This window comes from Sciurus vulgaris, assembly GCF_902686455.1.
Source record: "Sciurus vulgaris genome assembly, chromosome: 17".
Lineage (NCBI taxonomy): Eukaryota > Metazoa > Chordata > Mammalia > Rodentia > Sciuridae > Sciurus > Sciurus vulgaris.
Window position 1 is genome coordinate 26456291 of NC_136478.1, and position 19935 is coordinate 26476225.

A 19935-nucleotide genomic window follows, 5' to 3' on the forward strand; every position below is an offset into this window, starting at 1 on the left:
TTCTAGTTTTGATTTTTGGCTTTTGTGGCAGGTGGACATGTTGAGTGAAATTAATATTGCACCCCGGATTCTCACTAATTTCACTGGAGTGATGCCACCTCAGTTCAAAAAGGATTTGGATTCCTATCTTAAAACTCGATCACCGGTCACTTTTCTGTCTGATCTGCGCAGCAATCTACAGGTTAACTGGTTTGGCTTAAACTCTGCTATGTCTTCCATAGAAAGCACTTCTATGCATCATTCTGTGTGTCGTCCATTTCAGGAGTTAGTATTTTCAACCTAATTTAAAGGTTCAGAAACATTGTCATATTTGTTAGTTGGATGAGGTTAACTGAATTATATATTTTACTGGTATATTTCATCAGTGACATAAGGCTTTAGATTAGATAACCTGTAATGGGATTTTTTGTCCCCCTCTTCCCACAAGAATAGACCGTTTAGTCATTCCCTATTTGTACTCCCAAGAGATTTCTAAATAAATGGATTCTGGTTCACTTTGCTATGTAGAAAGAATGATATTCAGTTATTTTTCCAGTTTGTCACACCATGTAACCATTATTTTCTTCCTATCCAAATTTGATTTTTTCTTCCTTTGCAATAGTGGGGATGGAACCCAGCGGCATTCCACCACCACTGAGCTCTGTCCCCAGCCCCTTTTGAGTCAGGGTCTAAGTTGCTGAGGTGGCCTTGAACTTGTGATCTTTCTGCCTCAGATTCCCACAGCTGGGATTTCAGGCATGTACCATCATATCTTCCACCCAAATCTTCATTATAATTGGAATAGTGCATGTTTTGACTTGATAAACTTTTGGAACTATGCCATGAACTTAGTGATGCTATTTGGGTTCCCATGTTTCTCTTGGAAGAACCATTCTTAGGTGGCTATTAAATCACAAAGAGCACAGAGTAGTTTAGCTTTTCTGTGGAGGTGGAAGACAAGTTTATAAAACATTGGTGCTAGAGTAAGTTCGGCAAGTAAGTTTTCTGTTTTGCTCATTTAGGTATCCAATGAGCCTGGCAATCGCTACAACCTCCAGCTCATCAATGCACTGGTGCTCTATGTAGGGACTCAGGCCATTGCACATATCCACAACAAGGGCAGCACGCCTTCAATGAGCACCATCACCCACTCGGCACACATGGACATCTTCCAGAACCTGGCTGTGGACTTGGACACTGAAGGTAAGTGAAGCCAGCCATACTACAGTCAAATTCTGTTTTGCCACAATCTGATCACAGAATATAAAAATGCTTTAAGCCATAATAAAGAATGTTCTGTCAGTTTTTTTTTTTTTTTTTTTTTAATAGGTATGGCTGGTTATTTCATCATTCACTGGATACTGTCTATTCTATGCAGAAGACAGCATAAAGGAATTACTCAAAATCTTGCCATATCAGTTAATATTTTGGTCTCATTACAGTATTCTAAAGTGCAAATAACTTGTAGTTTATTAAAACATTGGCTTATATTATTAGTCTGCCTTTCCCCAACATTTATAGGCACTTGTTTGCCAGACATAAATGTGAGGCATAACAATTAATAGGACTTCCCTATTCAAGAAGTTCAACAGTATAATTCCTGTTAGTTTGCATCTTTCCTGGTTGAGCTTCATTTCTTTTGGTGCTCTGTATCTATTCTTAGAAAACAGGAACCCCAGTTAGATGCTAAATAGCTATACAGTCCTGCTCATTTTAGTACATTGTTTGTTAGGAGTATTAACTTTTTACTTTGCCATGGATTCTTCAGAGGCTAATGAATCTTGAGTATATATACTGCTTGTTTTTAGAAGGGTTCAAGAGAACTTAAAATGAAGATTTGGGGGCTGGGGAGATAGCTCAGTCGGTAGAGTGCTTGCCTTGTAAGCACAAGGCCCTGGGTTCGATCCCCAGCATCCCCCCCAAAAAAAATGAAGATTTGATGAATATCATTAACATCCAGACCTCAGCGCTAAAAGCAGGGCAGGTATTAGGGAAGTGTGCAGTGTGACTATTGTAGCTTCATAAACATAGGAACATCATGCATAGGCAGGCAGCCAAACCCAGTTAGTACTTATTCCAGTATGGCTTATTAAACTACTTGTTCTCAAAATGTGGTTTTAAAACTTAAGTGGGTGGTTTCAAGACTTTCTTAGATAGGCTATGAAGTCAAAACTACTTTGATAATAGACACAATTTATTGCTATCACAAGTATACGGAAAAATTTCCCCAGAGACTACATGAAACGTGCTACAACTGATTAAATGCATAGGCAGAAATGAGAATCCAGTTTTCTTCCATTATGACATTAGACTTATAAAATGTTAAAACACTGACTCTTTTCACTGAATTTCTGGGTGAAATTTTATTTTTTTCTAAATGTTATTTACATTAACCTAAGTGCCTCTTATAAAAAAGTATTCAGGTGTGGTAGCATATACCTGTAATTCTAGCTACTGAGGGCTAAGGCAGGAGGATCACAAATTTTAGTGCTAGCTTAGCAATTTAGAGACTCTGTCTCAAAAAGTCGGGGACAGTTCAGATGTAGAATGCTCCTGGGTTCATTCTCTAGCTCCCCCTCTCAAATTTATTTTAAATCTTACTTTAAATTTCTAATGTTGGTAATATCACAGCAAAACCCACAAAGAAAAACCTCCTAGGGATCCTGAATGCTTCTGTAAGAAGCCCAAATCTTAAACAGAACTATTTCTCTATGTTGGCCTTTCAGAGCAAATCCTCATTCATTTCTTAATTTCTAGGTCGATATCTCTTCTTGAATGCAATTGCGAATCAGCTGCGGTACCCAAATAGCCACACTCACTACTTCAGCTGCACCATGCTCTACCTTTTTGCAGAGGCCAACACTGAAGCTATCCAGGAACAGATCACAAGGTAAAAAGAATAAAAGTTATTTTCAAATGGGTCAAAATTCTCTCCCCTTCATTTAGAATTTAGTTCTTTTCTATGCACTCAGGTGTTTGGATATTTTTCTACCGTGTTATATATGGGATATAGTTGTGATCAGAATCCATGCCCTCCTAATACTGTTGTTAAAATGAAGTTTTCTTTTTTGAAAGGGTACACTTTTATTGAAAGGTAGGAATTTCTTTGTGGTAATGGTAGGAGTGATAGCCGTACTTTGGATGAGAGTTCTGAATCAATACACGTCTAATAAATACTCAAGAATCCTCCCCTTCTCCCCCTTTTTAATTACTTCTGGGTGGAAAGGTCTTAAGAGAAATCAGATAATTTTCCTAACATACAAATCAGTTGCAGATTGCTTGGATTCTATATTGGATTAGAAATTGGGAAATAGGTAGATTCTAGTGAGAAATTTACTTTAAAAAACTTTTCTGTTCACTTAATAATAAAACCTGTGGTAGTGTTAGAATCTTTTTTCCCTCAGCTCTCATTGGATGTTCATTTTTCATTTTTTAAAAAAAATATTTTTATAGTTGTCAATGGACTTTTATTTATATGTGGTCATGTGGATCGAACTCAGTACCTCACATATGCTAGGCGAGCACGCTACCACTGAGCCACAACCTCAGCCCAGATGTTCATTCTTGATTATTTTTTGTGTGCTGTGTATTTTATAGGCTTATGAAAACCATTTTTCTTGTAGAGCTTAGGGCCAGGATTCAAACCCCCAAGTATTCCCACTATAATCTGCATGTATTAACCAAGATATGTGGGGAGGTGAATTCACCTTTTTTTAATGAAGATAAGTTTGAGTGATTTAACAGAGAGAAGTTATGAAATAAGGTAACAGGCATGGTCATGCTTTTGTACATATCTCTGCATTAACTGACCCTTTCTCCCCTTTTCCAGGGTTCTCTTGGAACGGTTGATTGTAAATAGGCCACATCCTTGGGGTCTTCTTATTACCTTCATTGAGCTGATTAAAAATCCAGCATTTAAGTTCTGGAACCACGAATTTGTACACTGTGCCCCAGAAATTGAAAAGTGAGTAAAAAGTTATTTTTAATTATCTAGCAGTGGGACAGGAGAGATTCGCTTAATTTCTCTAGCTTGGGTCTATGATGAACGTGGCTCTGGCTAAAGCAAAAAAAGAAAAAAACAAGGTATTATCAGTCCTAAACTTTCCTCACAAGTAAACTTGTAATTGTTTCCATCCTTTAGGTTATTCCAGTCGGTTGCACAGTGCTGCATGGGACAGAAGCAGGCTCAGCAAGTAATGGAAGGGACAGGTGCCAGTTAGATGAACTGTATCTCCGTTGTCAGCCTCAAGGTCCCACTGCACCAAGTCCATAAAATGAAGAATCCTTTCAGTTCTTCCTGACTTTTCCAGCCCTTTGGTTCTTGGGTGTCTGCCCCAACTACTGTTGGGGTCAGCCTCCTATGTGGGCACGTTCCAAAGTTTAAATGCATTTTTTGACTCTTGGCCAAAATTTAGAAGATGCTGTGAATATCATTTTGAACTTGTGTAAATATATGAAAGAGAAAACTTTTGTCTGGAACTTCTTGGGTTTGTGCAAAATATGTCCAAGGCAAGTACATAAACTGATACCTTATAATAAATAGGCAACAATGCCATTCACTTGTTCAAGGGCATATTCCTGTTGTCCCAAAGAATAGTAAAAGCCAGTTTTAAATATTATGTATTTTTTGTTAATGTGGATACGATACTTAAAAAAAAAAAAAATTCTTAAAAATATGGATGCGATAGAATGATATGCCAGGGAATACTGGAAAGGCTCACAATTGAGATGTGCTTTGGTTTTGAAAAAGCAGGCCACAGGGAAAGCAGATGTTAGTCCCTCAGTTCTGCTGCAGAACATAGAGGCTGGCCCCACCCAGGTATGTTCCTCTGAAGGGAAACCAGCCCAGGCCTAAAGCTCCTATGTCACTCTCCTGTTACTGGGCAAACTCTGGGAAAAGGAACTAAACCTTAGGCTGTGCAGAGGGCAATACATAAGTTGAATAACAAAAGTCTTAAGGACCAATGCAGCCCCTTTTGTAAGGACCTTAAGTGTTTTGTGAATGTATTGGTCCCTGTGTTCTATTTTGTAGCCTTTCTAGTTCCTGGGCCCTAGCTATCCCACTTCTTACACGTGTACCCGGACTGCAGTTAAACATTAAAACTCATGACATGCATGTTAGTTCACTGTGCCTTTCTCAGTAGCAGCAGCCACCAGGGCTGTGAGGAGGAAAGTAGATAGCCTAGCCTTGAATAGCCAAGGGCCATTGGGAAACATCCTTTTTGCGGGGAGTGCTAGAGATGGAACCCAGCAAACTCCTACTTGCTGAATGAGATGGCATATCTGAACAAATGTTTAGTGTTTGCTGTTTTAACAGGAGAAAACTGCTGGAACAGGCTTCTGTGATCAAATTGAATTACAGAACACCTTTTTTTTTTTTTTAAAGATAAGGAGGTATTATGCCTTACCTTTAATGATGGAAGTTTTATGAGTAGGGAGAACAAAAAGGTTCAAAATTAAATAGAGGCCTAGGAATATCCTTGGTGTCTTCAGGTTTATCCCTTGAAGGATATGCCATCCAGAGCAAACTTCAGATAACTGAAGGTACAAGTAAAGCCAATTTCAGTTACATCACTTATTAAAACCTCCAAAAGGGAACGAAGGCTTCAAAAAAAAAGGTTAAGTGATTTCCTCAACACAGACCCAGATTTAAATCAGATCTTCCTCTAAAGTCCATGTTAAGTGCTATAAATACCATCTTTCTTCTGGCTTTTGTTAAAACAGCTATAAAATGTACTATTCTCATTAGTAATTCCCAAGTCTATTGATACCAACCCTAAAATGTGTCACTCTCGGTTCTTTTCCATTTGGTATTTAATAAATGCAAAAGATCCAAATATTCCCCCTGCTCAAGCAACAAAGTATCAGTTTAAACTAAAGTTCTTACTACTTTTCCTTCAGGCAATAGAGAACCAACTAACTTGTCAGTTCCAACAGCTGATGTAAGATCATCTTCTGACCATAACGAACCTGTAAGGCCTGTTTTTCCCTCCAGCTGAGTTTGGCATAGACTTCCTTATTACTGAGGACATCCTGCTCAGTTTTTAAGTCTGTGGCATAGGTCTGCAAAGTCAACAGAACACTGTCTCGCAGAAGCCGTCTCCATGATGCTTTGAGCTTGGGTATATTTGTGACTGTTAGTCTGTCTTCTTCCCATTCATCTTCTCTCCATCCATCTCGGTCTTTAAATTCTCTGAATTCCTCAGCAGGCATGCACAGGACCTGAAAGCAACAATTTGGTCATTTAAGTAACTGAGCTATTTAACACCATTACACATGACAAGTCTTAGCCCTTTACCTTTAGTGTGGCAGCCAGTTCCTCTTCAGTTAGCACCTCCTTACGGCCAATCACAAATGCACCCTCTTCCCCTACCATCTCCAGTTTGCATAAGAAATCCCAGCGCTCATATAATTGGAGCCTTTCAGCTTCACCTTTGGTTCCTGTAGATGAAGTAACAGGGCCAGTCTTGGTATACCCAGGGGCTTATTTCCAGTAAGTCAACTGCTTTTCAAAACACAAGTTAATGAGACTCACCCTGTATTGCAGCTTCACGGACAGTCACCATCTGAATGTCCGCTGTGTCATCTGTGTTGCCAGGATATGGTTCAACAAAACCATACATGTGAATAAGTTGCCAATTAGCCATTTGCCCGTAAGTGTTGAAAATCTCATGGCCTTTAGGAATGGGCTGAGTAGCAACCATCCGAAGATAATCCTGGGATGAAAGGGAGAAGCTGGGGCCATGCCCTTCCCAGGCCATTCCCATGAAGATCACATCTCTCTTAGGAAGAGCCTCCAGCAGGTATAGTCAGCCAGGGAACATAGCTGTATCTACCACCATCCTGCCTTTACTTCCTGTCACACCCTATACTGTAGAGTGAAAGGGATGAAGGCTAACTTCAAAAGGTCATCTCTCTATGTTGTTTGGTAAATCTCTGCTCAGTTCAGTCATCCTCAGCACTGAAAAAGTTGTCGGCTTTCAAAAACAACTATTAAATCCAATCAAATATTAAAGACAATTGAAAGAAGTAGTAACAGCAACATTCACTGATTTTTAATTTCATAACTTTCAAATTTTCATGTAGAGTTTAACTGACCCAAAATGGGGTCATCTTAGACATGGGCCTGTGAACATTCCCACCTCTCCTCCTGAAAGGTACTGAGACCATAGCTATTCCAGGCTGCTATCACCAGGGCTAACCGAGTCTTGGCTCACTGACATGGCCAGAGCAGCCAGTGGCAGATGAAACATGGCTATGCATACCACCCAGCACTTGTATCAAGTAAATGATGGCAATAGTCTATCAGAGGATTTTTTTTTTTTTTTTTTTTTTGCTACAGGGGATTGAACCCAGGGGCACTTAGCCAATGAGCCACATCTCAAAGCCCTTTTAATATTTTATTTTGACACAGCCTGAGTAGAAGCTGGCTTTGAACTTGTGATCCTGCTGCCTTAGCCTCTCCAGCCACTGGGATTTCAGGCATAAGCCACGGCAGCTTACAGGATTTCTTGAGAGCTTTAAGATGTTTTGTGTTCAAATGATTTTACTGCATACCACAATTACACAGGACAAGTTCATTTAACCCCGTCATAATTTAGTATAAGTAGGAAAATTGAGCCCAATGACACACTAGTTTGAATCAGATGCTCAATCAATGCACATAACAGGAACCAGGTGGGATCCACTCACTGCCGAGTACTCTAGATTGGCATTGTGATTGGCTAAGTGGTTTAGTATGTCTGCAGCAGGCACCATCAAAGGGGAGTTCGGCTCCTTTTCATCTTCCTCTTCCTCCAGTGGTTCTTGAAAGCTGCCACAGAGAGAACTTGGCTAAGGCCCAGGCTTGGGTGGGGGACTATGGCTGGAGCTCAGTGTCGTCTTCTTCCACCGCCCTTAGCCCTTAGTAGAGTTCCAAAGGTAAGAGCTGGGTCCTCCAAGGTTTACTCACTGACCTATAGGCCATCACAAGGGCCACTAGCTGGTGGTAGAGTTCCAGGGAGCGAACGCTGGGGCAGAAGAGATCAGGGTGGGCTTCCATGAAGGGAAGCACTATGGAATAGAACTCGCTGCGAATGTTGGCCAAATCCTTCTCGACAGCCTCAGGGACACCTGTGCCTTGCAGCAGGAGCCGGCGCTCCTCTTCTGGCCTGCGGAGACACCCCATCCCAACCTCCTTCACACATCCTATCATGACAGTGCGCGTGGGCCCTGTCCCCACCCCGGGCAGGGTGGCTGGAGGTTACTGAAGTGGGAGCTCCTCAACCTCTCCCACAGCGCTCACCAGAACATGGGGTGCTCCAAGTGGCCCAGCTCAGGCCAGAGCGCAAAGTAGGGGCTCCACAGTGAGGCTGGCGCCTGCAGCTCATGGAGAAGCGCCAGCAGCAGCGGCACCCAGCCCGACTGGCTCTGCAGCGCGCCTCGCTCTGGAGAAAACACAGAGATGAGCGCCCCGGCGCGGCTCTGGAGCCCGCCTCGGTGACTCCGTCCGCCAGCGTGCCCACCTCGCTCCAGCAGGCCCCTGATGGAGCAGGTGTGTGGCGACAACAGCGCTGCCCGCGGCACCGCGAACAGCAGCTCCCCTGGCAGCACGCTTTCACGAGCCACCATGCCGTAACCGGAGACGGTGCCCTGCCGGGTCACCGCCACCTGCGAGGGGAGAGGAGGCGCCGGTCAGCAGTCCGGGCCGCACGCGCCCCTCCACGCCGCCGCCGCCGCACGCACACTCACCTTGGGGCTCAGCTCCAGTCCCACCCGCCGGCACCAGGTCAGGAAGCCCGCCACTGGGTCGGATTCCGACTCGCCACTGGCCCGCGGCCGTGACACCTGAGATACAGGAGCAGAGTGACGAGGCCCCGCCCCGGAGAGCCCGCGGGGATGATGGCGCGTGCGCGCGGAAGGGGCGCTTTGCATGGGGGAGAAGAAGCCGGAGAGGGGAACCGGACCTGGGGCGGGGGGCGCAGCGGCACGCGCGGGCGACCTCCGGGCGGAGCGGAGCGATGGGCCCCGTGCCGGCCGCCCGCCACTCACCCGCGGGCGCTTGGCCCGGGTCGCCATGGTCCGACGCGTCGCCGCGCCACCACTCAGGGTGTGCGCGCCGGCACTTCCGGCGCCGCTGGCCCCGCCCCCAGCGGGACGCTGGCAGGCTGGGCGCTCCGGAACCACGTGTGCCGGCTGTCGGCGTCCGCGACCAGGGCGCGAGTCTGCGATAGTTCGAGCCCAGCCCTAGCTCGTGTTTCCAATTGGGTTTAGAAAACTCGCAGTCCGAATGCAGACGTGTCGCCAGGCCGCCTGGAGCCTGGAACCTCCGCTGCTTCCCTTGGGTCTGGCCAGAGAGCCGAGACTTCCTGGGTAGAAGTCTGCGTGCGAGAACAAAATCGGGTTTCTTTCCGAGGCCGTTTCGCAGTAATTTGACCAGTTGGGAGTTTGCGTGTGTGTTGGGGAGTGGCGTGGCCTAGCAGGCTGTGGGATCCACAGACCCGCTGCTGATATGTCCGACGTTCATCTGCCTACCGTTTGGCGGATTTCACTTTCTTTTTTTTAACTGACGCGTAGGAGGGATGGGTAAATGAATAATGGATGAAACCGATTGGGATTAAACATGGAGAAGCAACTTGCTATTATTTTGGGGGAAACAAGTCAGTGAATGGGTTGCAGGTTTCGGTTTTGTAGCTAAACAAGGCTAAGTTAACTCTCAGCTTGGCCTCGTATTGGGGCAGATCCTTTATCCTAACACGGTGAAACAATTATCTACCCTGTAGAATTAATGTTAAGATTGGTAAGGTAATGTAGGTGGTAACTGGAAATGTAGAGATGGGTGGGAAAAAGCCCCTGTGCATATTGGGCACTCTCAACCCCACCCAAGTCCAAGCAGCACTGGCCCTCGCAGCGTGAACATTCTTTCTTGATAAGCTTTTACATAGCATGGCCACACTTAGGTTCTTTTTAGTTTATTAGTGTTTCAATACAGGTATCTCTTTCTACATTGACAAGGGTTTTTATTTAACAGTTTGTCATTTCAATGTCTTATTGACATCAGCCACCAGAATACACAAAATTAGGCTCTTCACTTTGTACAGAGAGGAAAATAATCAAACTCCCCATTAAAAGTTCACCTTGACCAAAGAGACAATCCTCCAATGAAAAAGCACACGCAGGAGGACCCAATATACATATATATATATATAATGTATAGATATTTATAGATATAAGAACACAGCAAAAAAAAAAAAATACTTGAAGTGCTATCTACAGTAAGAGGGGTTAATTCTACCAGCTTTGAACAGTCACATTCAATATTCAAAGGAAGCACGTGAGTCAACAGAACTGGGGACAAACTGTACTCCACCAGGCCCTAGAGCAATCTAGTAATGGCTTAAGATTATAGAAGGGAGGCAATGTGTGTGAGTAAATGCAGATGCTGGCGTCCTCAGCCTCAGAACACCCACACACCACCCTCCCCCTCCACAGCCCTTCATTTTTTCAGTGCTGTCCCTTCTTGGAGGGAGGGGGGTTGTGACAATTTATTTAGGCTGAGACAAATGGCTCTGTTTTCTGAGCTGGGAGATTATACCTGGTAAGGTGGGTGGATAGGAAGTAAATGGCACAGCCTGGACATCAGGTGGCAGGAGGGGCTGGGTATGTGGGGAGCTTTTCTCTGCGTGGCCCTTGTTCACTTCAAGAACCTTCAACTGCCACCCAGGGCCCAGCAAGCCCAGCCCATGCCCACTCCAGCAGGTGACATGGGGCTCTGGAGTCTTGCTGCCCTGGACTAGCCTTTCTGCTGGAGATGCTGCTGCTGCTGTACAGGAGTTCTGCTGGGCACCATGCTGTGCTGAGTAGGCTGCCCTCTGGGACTAAGGCAAACAGGGTCTACGGGAACTCTGAGCTACACTGTGTCTCTCCACCTGCTGACCCCACAGGTGGTAACCTTGAAGTTCTTGGGTATACAGAACACACAAGAGCAATCCTAGTCTTTTCCTTCTGCCCCCAGTCAGGTCACTAGAGGGGGACAGGTAACTTCTGCCTCAGAGACTTTGGCTCAGAATGGGAAAGGGCCAACAAGTGGCAGAGTATGTGGGCCAGAAAGGGACAGTGTTGGGGTTCTTGCTCTCAGGATTCTCCATGTCCTCTCTTAGGCCAGGAAACTCCCTTCAGCCCATTTGGCCTTTCAGCACCAGCCTGGGCTCTGGTCCAGGAAAGCCACTGCTTGGGCAGAGTGCCCCCTTGTGGCCACTGTCCAGATGCTGAGCACCTGTGTGCTTGGTGGAGCTGAGGGCGAGGGGCCTCAGAGCTCCAGGGTGCCTGGCTGCTATCTCCTGCCCCCACATCAGGGTCTGAATCCAGCACTGACCATCTCAAAACCCCATTGCTTCTTCAAACCTGCTTGCCCAAGGTGGAGCCATGCTCTGTTTAATGGGGGGATGATCCTGGATCCTGGTCCAAGAACTCCAACTCTTTGTTTAGCGAACCCCAAGCAAGGCCCAGCCCTGACTGTGCCCAGGCTGTGTGTTGGATGTGAGGGCCTGAGAAGCCAAGTTCGCATGGGGAGTGAGATGAGGGTGGGGGAGAGGGCCCCTCCAACCATCTGGAGACTTCTGCTGCAGCATCTATGGTGGATCCCCTCAACTTTAAAAAAAGAAGTAGCCCCATTCCCCCACTTTGCCCTCACAAAAATAAACTAAAGGGAAAATGAGCCGGTGCAGGGATGGCAGTGGGACCTCGATGCAGGTGGCCAGGCGTCTTGGGTAGAGCCCAGGGCTTCAGCAGGACACCTCCATGGTGTGGTTGACCTGGCCCAGCCCCTCGCTGCTCTCTGAGTGGGTGCAGGCCTGCGGGCGGCTGCCATCCACTGAGCTGGCGCTCGTGAGAGATGCAGTACGAGAGCGAGCCAGACGAGTCATGCTGGCTGAGGGCACTGTGGACAGAAATGGAACGGGTGTGAGGACCGCCAGCTAGGACCAGGCACCAGCAGGTGGGAAAAGGATAACGCAAGCAAAGCGGCCAGCGAGACCCAGCCTTCCAACGACACAGGTCCATCCCAAGCCAGGAAACTGGCACCATCAGGCCTGAGGCATGCAGGGCCAGCGATAATGAGAGGGCCAAAGGGGCTTTGGCCAATGGGGTCTTGTATCCCAGCAGCTGACCAGAGCTACGGCCAGAACAGGGAAGGTGCAGGGACGTACTATTTCCAACTAGGTCTCCCTCAAGAGGACGATGGGAGCCAGGTACGGTGGCTCACACCTGTAACTCCAAACACTCACGAGGCTGAGACAGGAGGATTGCAAGCTTGAGGCCAGCCTGGGCAACTTAGCAAGACTCTGTCTTGCTAAGGACGTAGCTACAAACCCCAGTACTGGAATAAAAAATGGTGACTGGGTGGGGAAGCAGGATTGCTTTTGTAAAGGAGGACATATATCATGGTTGCAAGCTGCCCACTTTTCCTCTCATTCTGAGTTTCAAAGTTGAGACTTGCAGGCAGCAGATTTCACCCTCCTAAAATCACCTGCCCACCCACCACCTTCCAGCCTGTTCAGTTTGGCCAGCACCAGCATTGCAACCCACAAGGCCAGCCTGCGCTCTACTTCTGAGGAGGTTCTGTTTCTAACTCCTAGAACTCTGGAAGCCCTACAGCCCCTGGCATTCTAGCAAGACTGCTCTAAGACCCAGCCCTGAACAGGATAGAGCCTACAGTGGGCCAGGATCTGCAGAAGAACAGGAATCTTCTGGGGTTTTGAGTTGAGCAGGACACAAGAAGTTTCCAAATCACAGCAAGATGCAACCTGGCTGCAGCACTGCACAGAGGAAGGAGCAGGGGAGAGGCTGCAAGGGGCGTCCATGCATCAGGAGAGGGGCCACGGGGCTACCTGCTCCTCCACTCAGCCTTCGGTCCTTCAAGTATGCAACTAAGAGAGAAGAGCCAGAGAGGGGGCGGGGACAGGGAGACACAACACTGAAGATCATTGCTGGGCTGAGGCCAGGGCATTGAGATGGACCGAAGAGATGAGACAAGTGGACAGGCACAGAGAGGGCTAGGGCAGGGCCAAGCCACATGAGCCCACACCTGCCCGCCCACCCACCCAGGAGCAGCCCCTGGAAGCACCCACAACAGAGGCTGATCTCAGTCTGGCCTGAGAGAGCCCTGGCAGCAGGATGGGGCTTCTCATCCCTCTCCAGCCCTGGCCATGGCAGTGAGGGGCTCACGTGGACGAGGCCTTCTGTGCCCATACCCAAGGCCTGGTGCCGTCACCGTTCTGTGGGGGCCCAGTCTCCCCACTTGCAGAATGGGGGAGGCCTGCACAAACTTCAAAATCCCTCCCAGCTGCAGCTCTCTGGTGTATTTCTTTAGGGCCCCTGAGGTCACTGAGGCAAGTTGCTCATTTGTCGCCTCCCGAATGCTCACAGAGCTCCCTGCCTGCACAGGGCCCAGCCTCAGACCTGGGAGGTGCCTCCCTGCTGGCCTTGGCCTCTCTGCTCTACTTTTCAGAGAGCTGGCAGGCTCTGGGGCCAAGGGCTTCTATTCCTGCCTATGTGCCCACTGTACCCCCAGGTCTACCCCATCGGTTCCTCCAAAGTGACACACGCTGCAGAGACAGGTGAGATCTGAGGAAAAAACAACCAAGTGGGGGACAGAAAGTTTGCTTCCTGCCAGTAGAGGAGCCTGAGGTGGGTGAGATGTGAGGTGGAGAAGGTCCCCCGGAGACACCAGCGTGCGTGTGCCTGTGCTGGGGGCTCAATGGGCAGTCTGAAGTTTCAGAAAGGCGAGGGATCAAGGAGCTGTTCGCTCATGTGCCCAGCTTCCTCAGGGTCTCCAGGTTCTCCTCCCCCAGGCTTGGCGACCTTCGGTCTCTTAACACCCCGATGGACTCACTTGCCTTCCCTCGTCCCCAGACTTCAGACCCACTCCCATGATGCCGCTAGGTACCACCCTCCACCTGTGACAGAGGGCCTTATCAGGTGCCCGAGGCCTCCTTGTGTCCCCAGACCCAGCGGGGGTGAGTGACTCACCTCAAATAGGCTTCCTGAGCAGGACTGAGCTCTAGGCCCTGGACTGGGAGAAGACGTCTCTCTCTCCCCCAAACAGGCCCAGCACTGCCCTCAAGAGTGCCAGGGGCAGCCTCAAGGCAAAAGTCAGCTTGGTCTGGGACTTGCAACTTGGAACATAGGTGGAGTCCAGGGAGCATGGACCAGGGTTTGGGGCCCAGATGTGCACACTCATTGTGCCCACAGGATCCTCAGCACCCAAACCAACATCATGCCAGCCCTGCCAGCGTGCCCCAGCCCGCCAGTCTCTGGGTGGGGGTTGGGTGGAGGGATACTTACTGTAGCCCATGCCTTGCAGGAAGTACTTGAAGGCCTCAGTCAGCTTCCCTGGCTGCATGAGGGTGGGACAGCACAAGCTTTGATGGCTGCTGGGGCGGGGGGGGAGGCCTCCCTCACTCTCCCACAACTGCCCACCTCTGCCAAGCAGGTGGTATAAAGGCAGGGGAGCAAGAGTCTCACCTGTGTGACTTGGGGGAGCCCTCCAGAATCTGCCATCTGCAAGGGACAGAGTGGAGAGAACTGAGCAGCCCCCACCGGGACAGGCTCTGCTCACTAGACACAGTCCTGCTCCAGCCCTGGGTGGGACCCCAACAGGCCCCTCCCTGAGGCCCCGCCTATGAGGGGGGCTGGGAGGCAGGGCTCACCTTCAGGAAGGTGGTGGTGGTTGGGTCCAGTTTGGAGTTGCACTCCACCTAGGGACAAGGAGCAGCTTCAATAAGACCCCACCCCACCCATGCTAAGGTGGGTTGTGCACCCACAGCAGAGGCAGTGGGTACAGGTAGGCAGGGGCAGCTCTTCCCCAACTGCTCTGCTCTCCTTTCAGGCCTCCTATGGCCCTGCCTGGAGATCAGCTGGCATCCCCCACCCCCACAGCAAGGGCCTGACATCATCAAACCCTATTCACAACAGCTGGTGGGGCAGGGACAGCCAAGGCCACTCAGGTAGATGGGTCGAGGGAAGCCCCAGGGCCAGGGCAGTGAGGCAAGAGGTGCTAGGGATCAGTGGGAGACTGAGGCCCCGCCTGGGTCAAGATGGCAGGTGCAGCCATGCCCTGTTCCTGCTCGCCCTCCTTATGCACCCTGGTCTGGTATTTTCCAGGCCCATGGGGACTACCCTGGCCACTTCTGCTCCCCCTAAAGCCTCCAAGCAGTTCTGTGCTGCAGGGCACCCACCCCCAGGCTGCCTGCTGCCAGAGTTACAACAGGAGAGGTGACACATAGCCCCCAACATTGTGGCTGCCTGTGGTGGTCAAGGGCGACCGTGCAGTTGTACGTGTGAATCTGTTCCATAATGGGTCAAATTATAGAGGAAGAGATTTTTGGCTTTGGGCCTTAAGTACACAGAGACCAAGGAGGACTGCACTGCTGGGGGTGGCCATGGATGAGGGCCAGTCAGCCTGGCCCTAACCCAGCTCCTTCCCCTCTCTATTCCTTCCCACCTGCAGGATGGGTGTGGCACAATGGCTGGGAGGTAGATGGGAAGCCTCCTTCCACCGCATGTCCCTGAGTCTACCCTGGGCTGCATCAGAAACTGGCCCTGCTGACTGGAGTCCCATGAGCACCAACTCGTGCCTCCCATGGCCAGCCAGGACACGGCCCACACTCACCACCCCATCCTCAGCAGGCGCGTTGTCCCCGACCACCAGCATCACGGGGCAGCTGCAGACAGAGGAAAAGGGCTGTCTGGCCTGGGCATGGAGGACAAAGGCCAGGACAGTCTGGAGGGCCAGCCATCACTCACCGGAGCGTCTTGGCATTGGGCACTGTCCCAGGCCGGTTAATGTCCAGGTCTCTGCGGCTGCAGGGGAGGGGCAGAGGCAAAGGTGGGCATCACAGGGCTGGATGGAGAGTGCCAAAACCCAGCACTGCCAACTGGTAAAACGGAGCCGTGGACCTCTCCGTATAGACCCGGCCCCTGGGCTTCCCTCATGTGACTTCAAAACCCAACTGAGGCCAGGTGGGCTCCCAGATTTTGCTCTCCATCTCCCTCAGAGTGCTATGCATCACCCCCCTTTTTTGTGGTACTGGGAATTGAACCTAGGGGTGCTCTACCACTAAGCTATGTTCCGCATTCTTTTCTTCCTGGTGTGGGGGTGCTGGGGATTTCACCACTGAGCTAAGTCCCCAACCCTTTTTTTTTTTTTTTTTTTTGCGGTGCTGGGGATCGAACCCAGGGCCTTGTGCTTGCAAGGCAAGCACTCTACCAACTGAGCCATATCCCCAGCCCCGCAACCCTTTTTATTTTTTATTTAGAGACAGGGTCTCCCTAAGTTGCTTAGGGTCTCACTACAGTGCTGAGGCTGACCCTGAATCTGTGATCCTCCCACCTCAGCCTCCTGAGCTGCTGGGATGGGTCATCGTGCCCAGCCCTAGTACTTTTTATTTTGAGACGAGACCTTGCTAAGTTGCCCAGGCTGGTCTTGAACTTGGATCCTCTGGCCTCAGCCTCCAGAATCACTGGGATCACAGACCTGCATCACCATACCCAACTTGGGCACTGCCATTTTTGTTCTGTGGGAGTTTCTGCTGCTGGCCTGCCTCCTGGGCCATTTGGAAAGCAGGACTAATTCTCTTGTTTTTCCAGCCAGTGCTTAATAAATATTTGCAAAAGACAGAGAAGGGAGGGCAGACAAGTCGGGGACCTGGCTACCCTCCCAAAGGACAATCCTCAAAGGACCAAAGAGTACAGCTATAAAGCACAATCTCATCTGATCTCCTGCCATTTTACAGAGGTCAGCCCCAAGGCCCCGTGTTGTGGGGGTCGGGTGTTGCTAACATCCCCCAGAGCTCCCAGTCAGCAAGGCCCTTGACCAAGGTCCAAAACCTCTCTTCCCTTTAGCCCCCGGAAGGGTGCACCCCAGGCAGCTGCCTCTCTGAGGCTCCACAGCCTGCTCATCGACAAATGGGGCACGTTGCCTCCCTGCCTCCTCCCATGGGTGGCTGTAGGGAGGGGGTCCCCCGGCCCAAGTGCCTGCCACACCTGTTGTACATGTTCCAGAAGAGCTGCAGGTTGGCCTGGTTCACCACGTTCCCGATCTGCTGCCGGTAGCTCTGCACCAGCTCGGTGTTGTTCACCAGCTCCTCCTGCACCCAGGGGAGTGGGTGGGGGCGTGGAGGGAGGGAGAATCAGAGGGAACTCCTGGCCACCAACTCCAGAGCAGCCCTGGCCCAGGTCCCCACGGCGGGGGGCGGGGACGGGGCCTCGAGCAGGGGGGAGAGGGGCAATCTCTCCCACGGGCCTTTCAGAAGCTGGGCATCGGGGGTGACGAGAGAATGTGGCGTGAGACAGGTCAGAGGCCAGAAAGCCACCCCTGCCTCCTCCTGCTCGAGTGGGAGGTGGGACGGTGCCATACAGCAGCTGCCCGAGCCTCGGTGCCGTCCCTCGCCCAGCCGCCCCTGGTCCTGTTTAAGGACAGCCAGGGTCTGCAGAACCCCCACACCTCACCTGGCTGAAGAGGTGGGAGAGCACCGTGTCCGGTAAAGTGCTGGTCAGGCCAGAGAGCTGCCGGAGGAGGAAGGCCGTGTGAGCACCGCACGCAGCCACCACCCGGCCCCAGGGGCGCCACGCTCACCTTGGTGGCAGCCCAGTCGATCCAGCCTTTGCCGTTGGGGTCAATGTTCATGAGCACCAGCCCCTCCACTAGGTCAGGGAAAATGAGCTGCAGGGAGAGGGGAGAAGGGGCCGGGTGGCACGGGGTGTAGGGAGCCCCCTTCTTCCCACCTAGAAAATGAGCTGGAAAATCCTCACCCTGCCTGTCTCACAGGTGGTTAGGAAGTCAGAGGAGGTGAAAATACTTTTGTCAAATTTTCAAGATGCCATTGCTGGATCAACCGGCTGCAGCTGGAGACTTGCATGGGTGGCCACGGCCAGGGGCCCTGCTCATTCTTCTGCCCGCCCAACCCCTATAAATTCTTTGATTTATTTAGAATATATCACTGTTTCGCACCCGTTTCTTTGTGTGTGTGTGTGTACAGACTTTTTCTTTTTTTCACCATGCTGGGCAAGCGCTCCACCACTGAACCACATTCCCCAGCCCCTCTTTATATACTTTTGAAGGTGTTGCAAATGAGAGAATGAAATATCTTAAAATCTTAAACAGGTTGCTTCTTTGCTTTTATAGACAATAAAGCCCCTGTGATGTCAATTAAGAACCTGACCTTTTCAAAGCCTGTTTTGTATCAGACATGGTGAAAGAGATCTGCATTTTCTGTTCAACTGTGGGCTTGGGTTCAGGGAGAAACAGAAACACAGATCAGCACAGAGCCGTGCTGAGCTGACACATGCTTAAGTGCTGAAATGGGGAACTGGAGTTGAAAACTCTTATTTCTTTTTGAAGAAAGAAATGTTTTGAACCCTAAAAAAATTATGTTTCTGTTTTTAGAGATGAAAAGCTTTCCTGTTCCCAAACATGATGTTTTTGAAATATGGCTTTAAATCTCACAACTTTAATATGTGTAGTTTTGTTAAAAGATTATTCATGTTCAAATGCTACCTTAACCCTTACGTAGTGGTAGAGTAACTGGTTACATAATTGCTAACAGAAAATTTGGCTTTGGATAATGCCTAAGCAAGTTCTAGTTAATAGTCTTTTGAGGAAATGAATGGAAAAATGTCTCCTCTTTTTCTTGATTTAAAGCTTATTTTCTTGGAAGGAAAAAAATGAAAAGGGGCTTTTCTAATCAACTAAGAGGCCAGGTGTGGTGGTGCCCCCACACCTGTACTCCAAGTGGCTCTGAGGCTGAGGCAGAGCCTGAGTTCAAGACCAGTCTCAGCAATTTCGTGAGACCCTCAGCAACTCACTGACACCTTGTCTCCAAAAAAAAAGGGGGGGGCTGGGGACACAGGTCAGTAGTAAAGTGTTCCTGGATTCAATTCCCAGTACCCTCCCCGCAAAAAAAACATCTAATAAGAGAGGAGTGGGAGGAGGAGGAGGAAGAGCGAGCACAGGGGGGGATTCTGGGTGGGGGTGGGGAAACTCACTGCGAACTTGGCCAGCACGTAGGCTCCGGCTCCCACGCCAATGCCAATCACGTACTTGAACCTGGGACAGAGTATGGCTGGTCACTCTGGGGCAGTGGGTGACATTTCCCATGACACCCACCCAGAGCGGGCCCCACCCTCAGCGGCAGGCGTGCAGATGGGTCCGCAGTGGTGGCAGCACCAGGCAGGGGGACTCACCCGAAGTGCTGCACCACGCTGGGGAGCATGGCGGCCAGCTGCTCCATGGACGGGAACTGGTACCTGCAGGCAAGGCAGGAGGTCAGGCCGGGCCAGCCTGCGGCGGGGGCAGGGGACAGGTGGAGGGGCTTCGGGGCACCTACCCCTGAGGAAACTGCGACGCCCCCACCTGCTGTCCGGGGGCATCCACGTGGCACACCACAAAGTGCTTGGTGATCTCCTGCATGTCCTCAAAGTTGAAGAAGGTGTTGAAGCACAGCTTGTCTGCAAAGACACACCTCTCAGCTGGCTGAGCCCTGGGGCAGGGCACGGGAAGGAGGCCAGCAGCCCTGTCTGCTCCAGGTGGGTGAGCTTAGCCTCAGGGCCCATCAGGGAAAGCAGGCCAGACGACCAGGGCTGCAGAGCTAACTGAGCGGGATTTACCAGGCCCTGAGGCAGGGGGGGAGGGGGAGGCCATGCTGAGGGGAGGCTGCATAAAACCAGGTTGCACTTACGGTTGAGGCCCACATCATGGTAGGTGAGGATGGCCGGACGGTTCCCCTTGGGGGAGCCCCGGATCACCACGTGCAGAAGGCCATAGGGCGTCTCAATGTCATGTTCCTGGAAGAAGAGAGTCCGGATTGTCTCAGTAGCCCCCACTCCTGGTTCCTCTGGGGAACAAGGTGGTTGGGACAGGCTAAGGACTTCTGGGCCTGTGGTGGGGACCCCAGTTAGTGTCCTGTTCCCTAGCAGCCC

General features: G+C 50.2%; 3 protein-coding genes across 19 annotated transcripts in view; 1 reads left to right on the plus strand and 2 right to left on the minus strand.

Moving 5' to 3' along the window:
- The window catches only part of CNOT1 (CCR4-NOT transcription complex subunit 1), an 87840-nt gene extending 83251 nt beyond the window's left edge, over positions 1 to 4589 (plus strand). For all 7 annotated transcript variants that reach the window (XM_079118318.1, XM_079118323.1, XM_079118321.1 and 4 more), the window contains 5 exons: positions 32 to 181; positions 1002 to 1182; positions 2737 to 2869; positions 3809 to 3943; positions 4121 to 4589. In XM_079118318.1, the coding sequence (XP_078974444.1) occupies positions 32 to 181; positions 1002 to 1182; positions 2737 to 2869; positions 3809 to 3943; positions 4121 to 4199 (678 nt within the window). In that variant the 3' untranslated portion in view covers positions 4200 to 4589. The remainder of the gene's footprint in view (positions 1 to 31; positions 182 to 1001; positions 1183 to 2736; positions 2870 to 3808; positions 3944 to 4120) is intronic.
- Positions 4590 to 5289: 700 nt separating this feature from the next.
- On the minus strand, positions 5290 to 9806 carry SETD6 (SET domain containing 6, protein lysine methyltransferase). 6 transcript variants are annotated; one of them, XM_079118326.1, is made up of 9 exons: positions 8710 to 9806; positions 8484 to 8628; positions 8264 to 8405; positions 7935 to 8129; positions 7672 to 7792; positions 6515 to 6695; positions 6278 to 6420; positions 5950 to 6201; positions 5290 to 5517 (listed from the first exon to the last, which is right to left on the minus strand). In XM_079118326.1, the coding sequence occupies exons 1-9, from the start codon at positions 9034 to 9036 to the stop codon at positions 5377 to 5379; spliced, it is 1647 nt and encodes a 548-aa protein (XP_078974452.1). In that variant the 5' UTR covers positions 9037 to 9806; the 3' UTR covers positions 5290 to 5376. The 6 variants fall into 6 exon arrangements, with proteins under 6 accessions (XP_078974452.1, XP_078974456.1, XP_078974451.1 ...); XM_079118330.1 differs by having other exon boundaries at positions 8264 to 8628; positions 8710 to 8805; positions 9010 to 9111; XM_079118325.1 differs by having other exon boundaries at positions 8264 to 8628.
- Positions 9807 to 9913: 107 nt separating this feature from the next.
- Positions 9914 to 19935, minus strand: part of NDRG4 (NDRG family member 4) — a 42392-nt gene continuing 32370 nt past the window's right edge. For 4 of the 6 annotated variants that reach the window (XM_079118336.1, XM_079118335.1, XM_079118333.1 and 1 more), the window contains 14 exons: positions 19695 to 19800; positions 19344 to 19464; positions 19201 to 19263; positions 19003 to 19063; positions 17594 to 17680; positions 17467 to 17523; positions 17002 to 17105; positions 15763 to 15819; positions 15629 to 15680; positions 14667 to 14714; positions 14482 to 14517; positions 14302 to 14353; positions 12846 to 12884; positions 9914 to 11896 (listed from right to left, as the gene is read on the minus strand). In XM_079118336.1, the coding sequence (XP_078974462.1) occupies positions 11742 to 11896; positions 12846 to 12884; positions 14302 to 14353; positions 14482 to 14517; positions 14667 to 14714; positions 15629 to 15680; positions 15763 to 15819; positions 17002 to 17105; positions 17467 to 17523; positions 17594 to 17680; positions 19003 to 19063; positions 19201 to 19263; positions 19344 to 19464; positions 19695 to 19800 (1038 nt within the window). In that variant the 3' untranslated portion in view covers positions 9914 to 11741. The remainder of the gene's footprint in view (positions 11897 to 12845; positions 12885 to 14301; positions 14354 to 14481; positions 14518 to 14666; positions 14715 to 15628; positions 15681 to 15762; positions 15820 to 17001; positions 17106 to 17466; positions 17524 to 17593; positions 17681 to 19002; positions 19064 to 19200; positions 19264 to 19343; positions 19465 to 19694; positions 19801 to 19935) is intronic. The other 2 variants (XM_079118334.1, XM_079118332.1) reach the window with 1 other exon arrangement.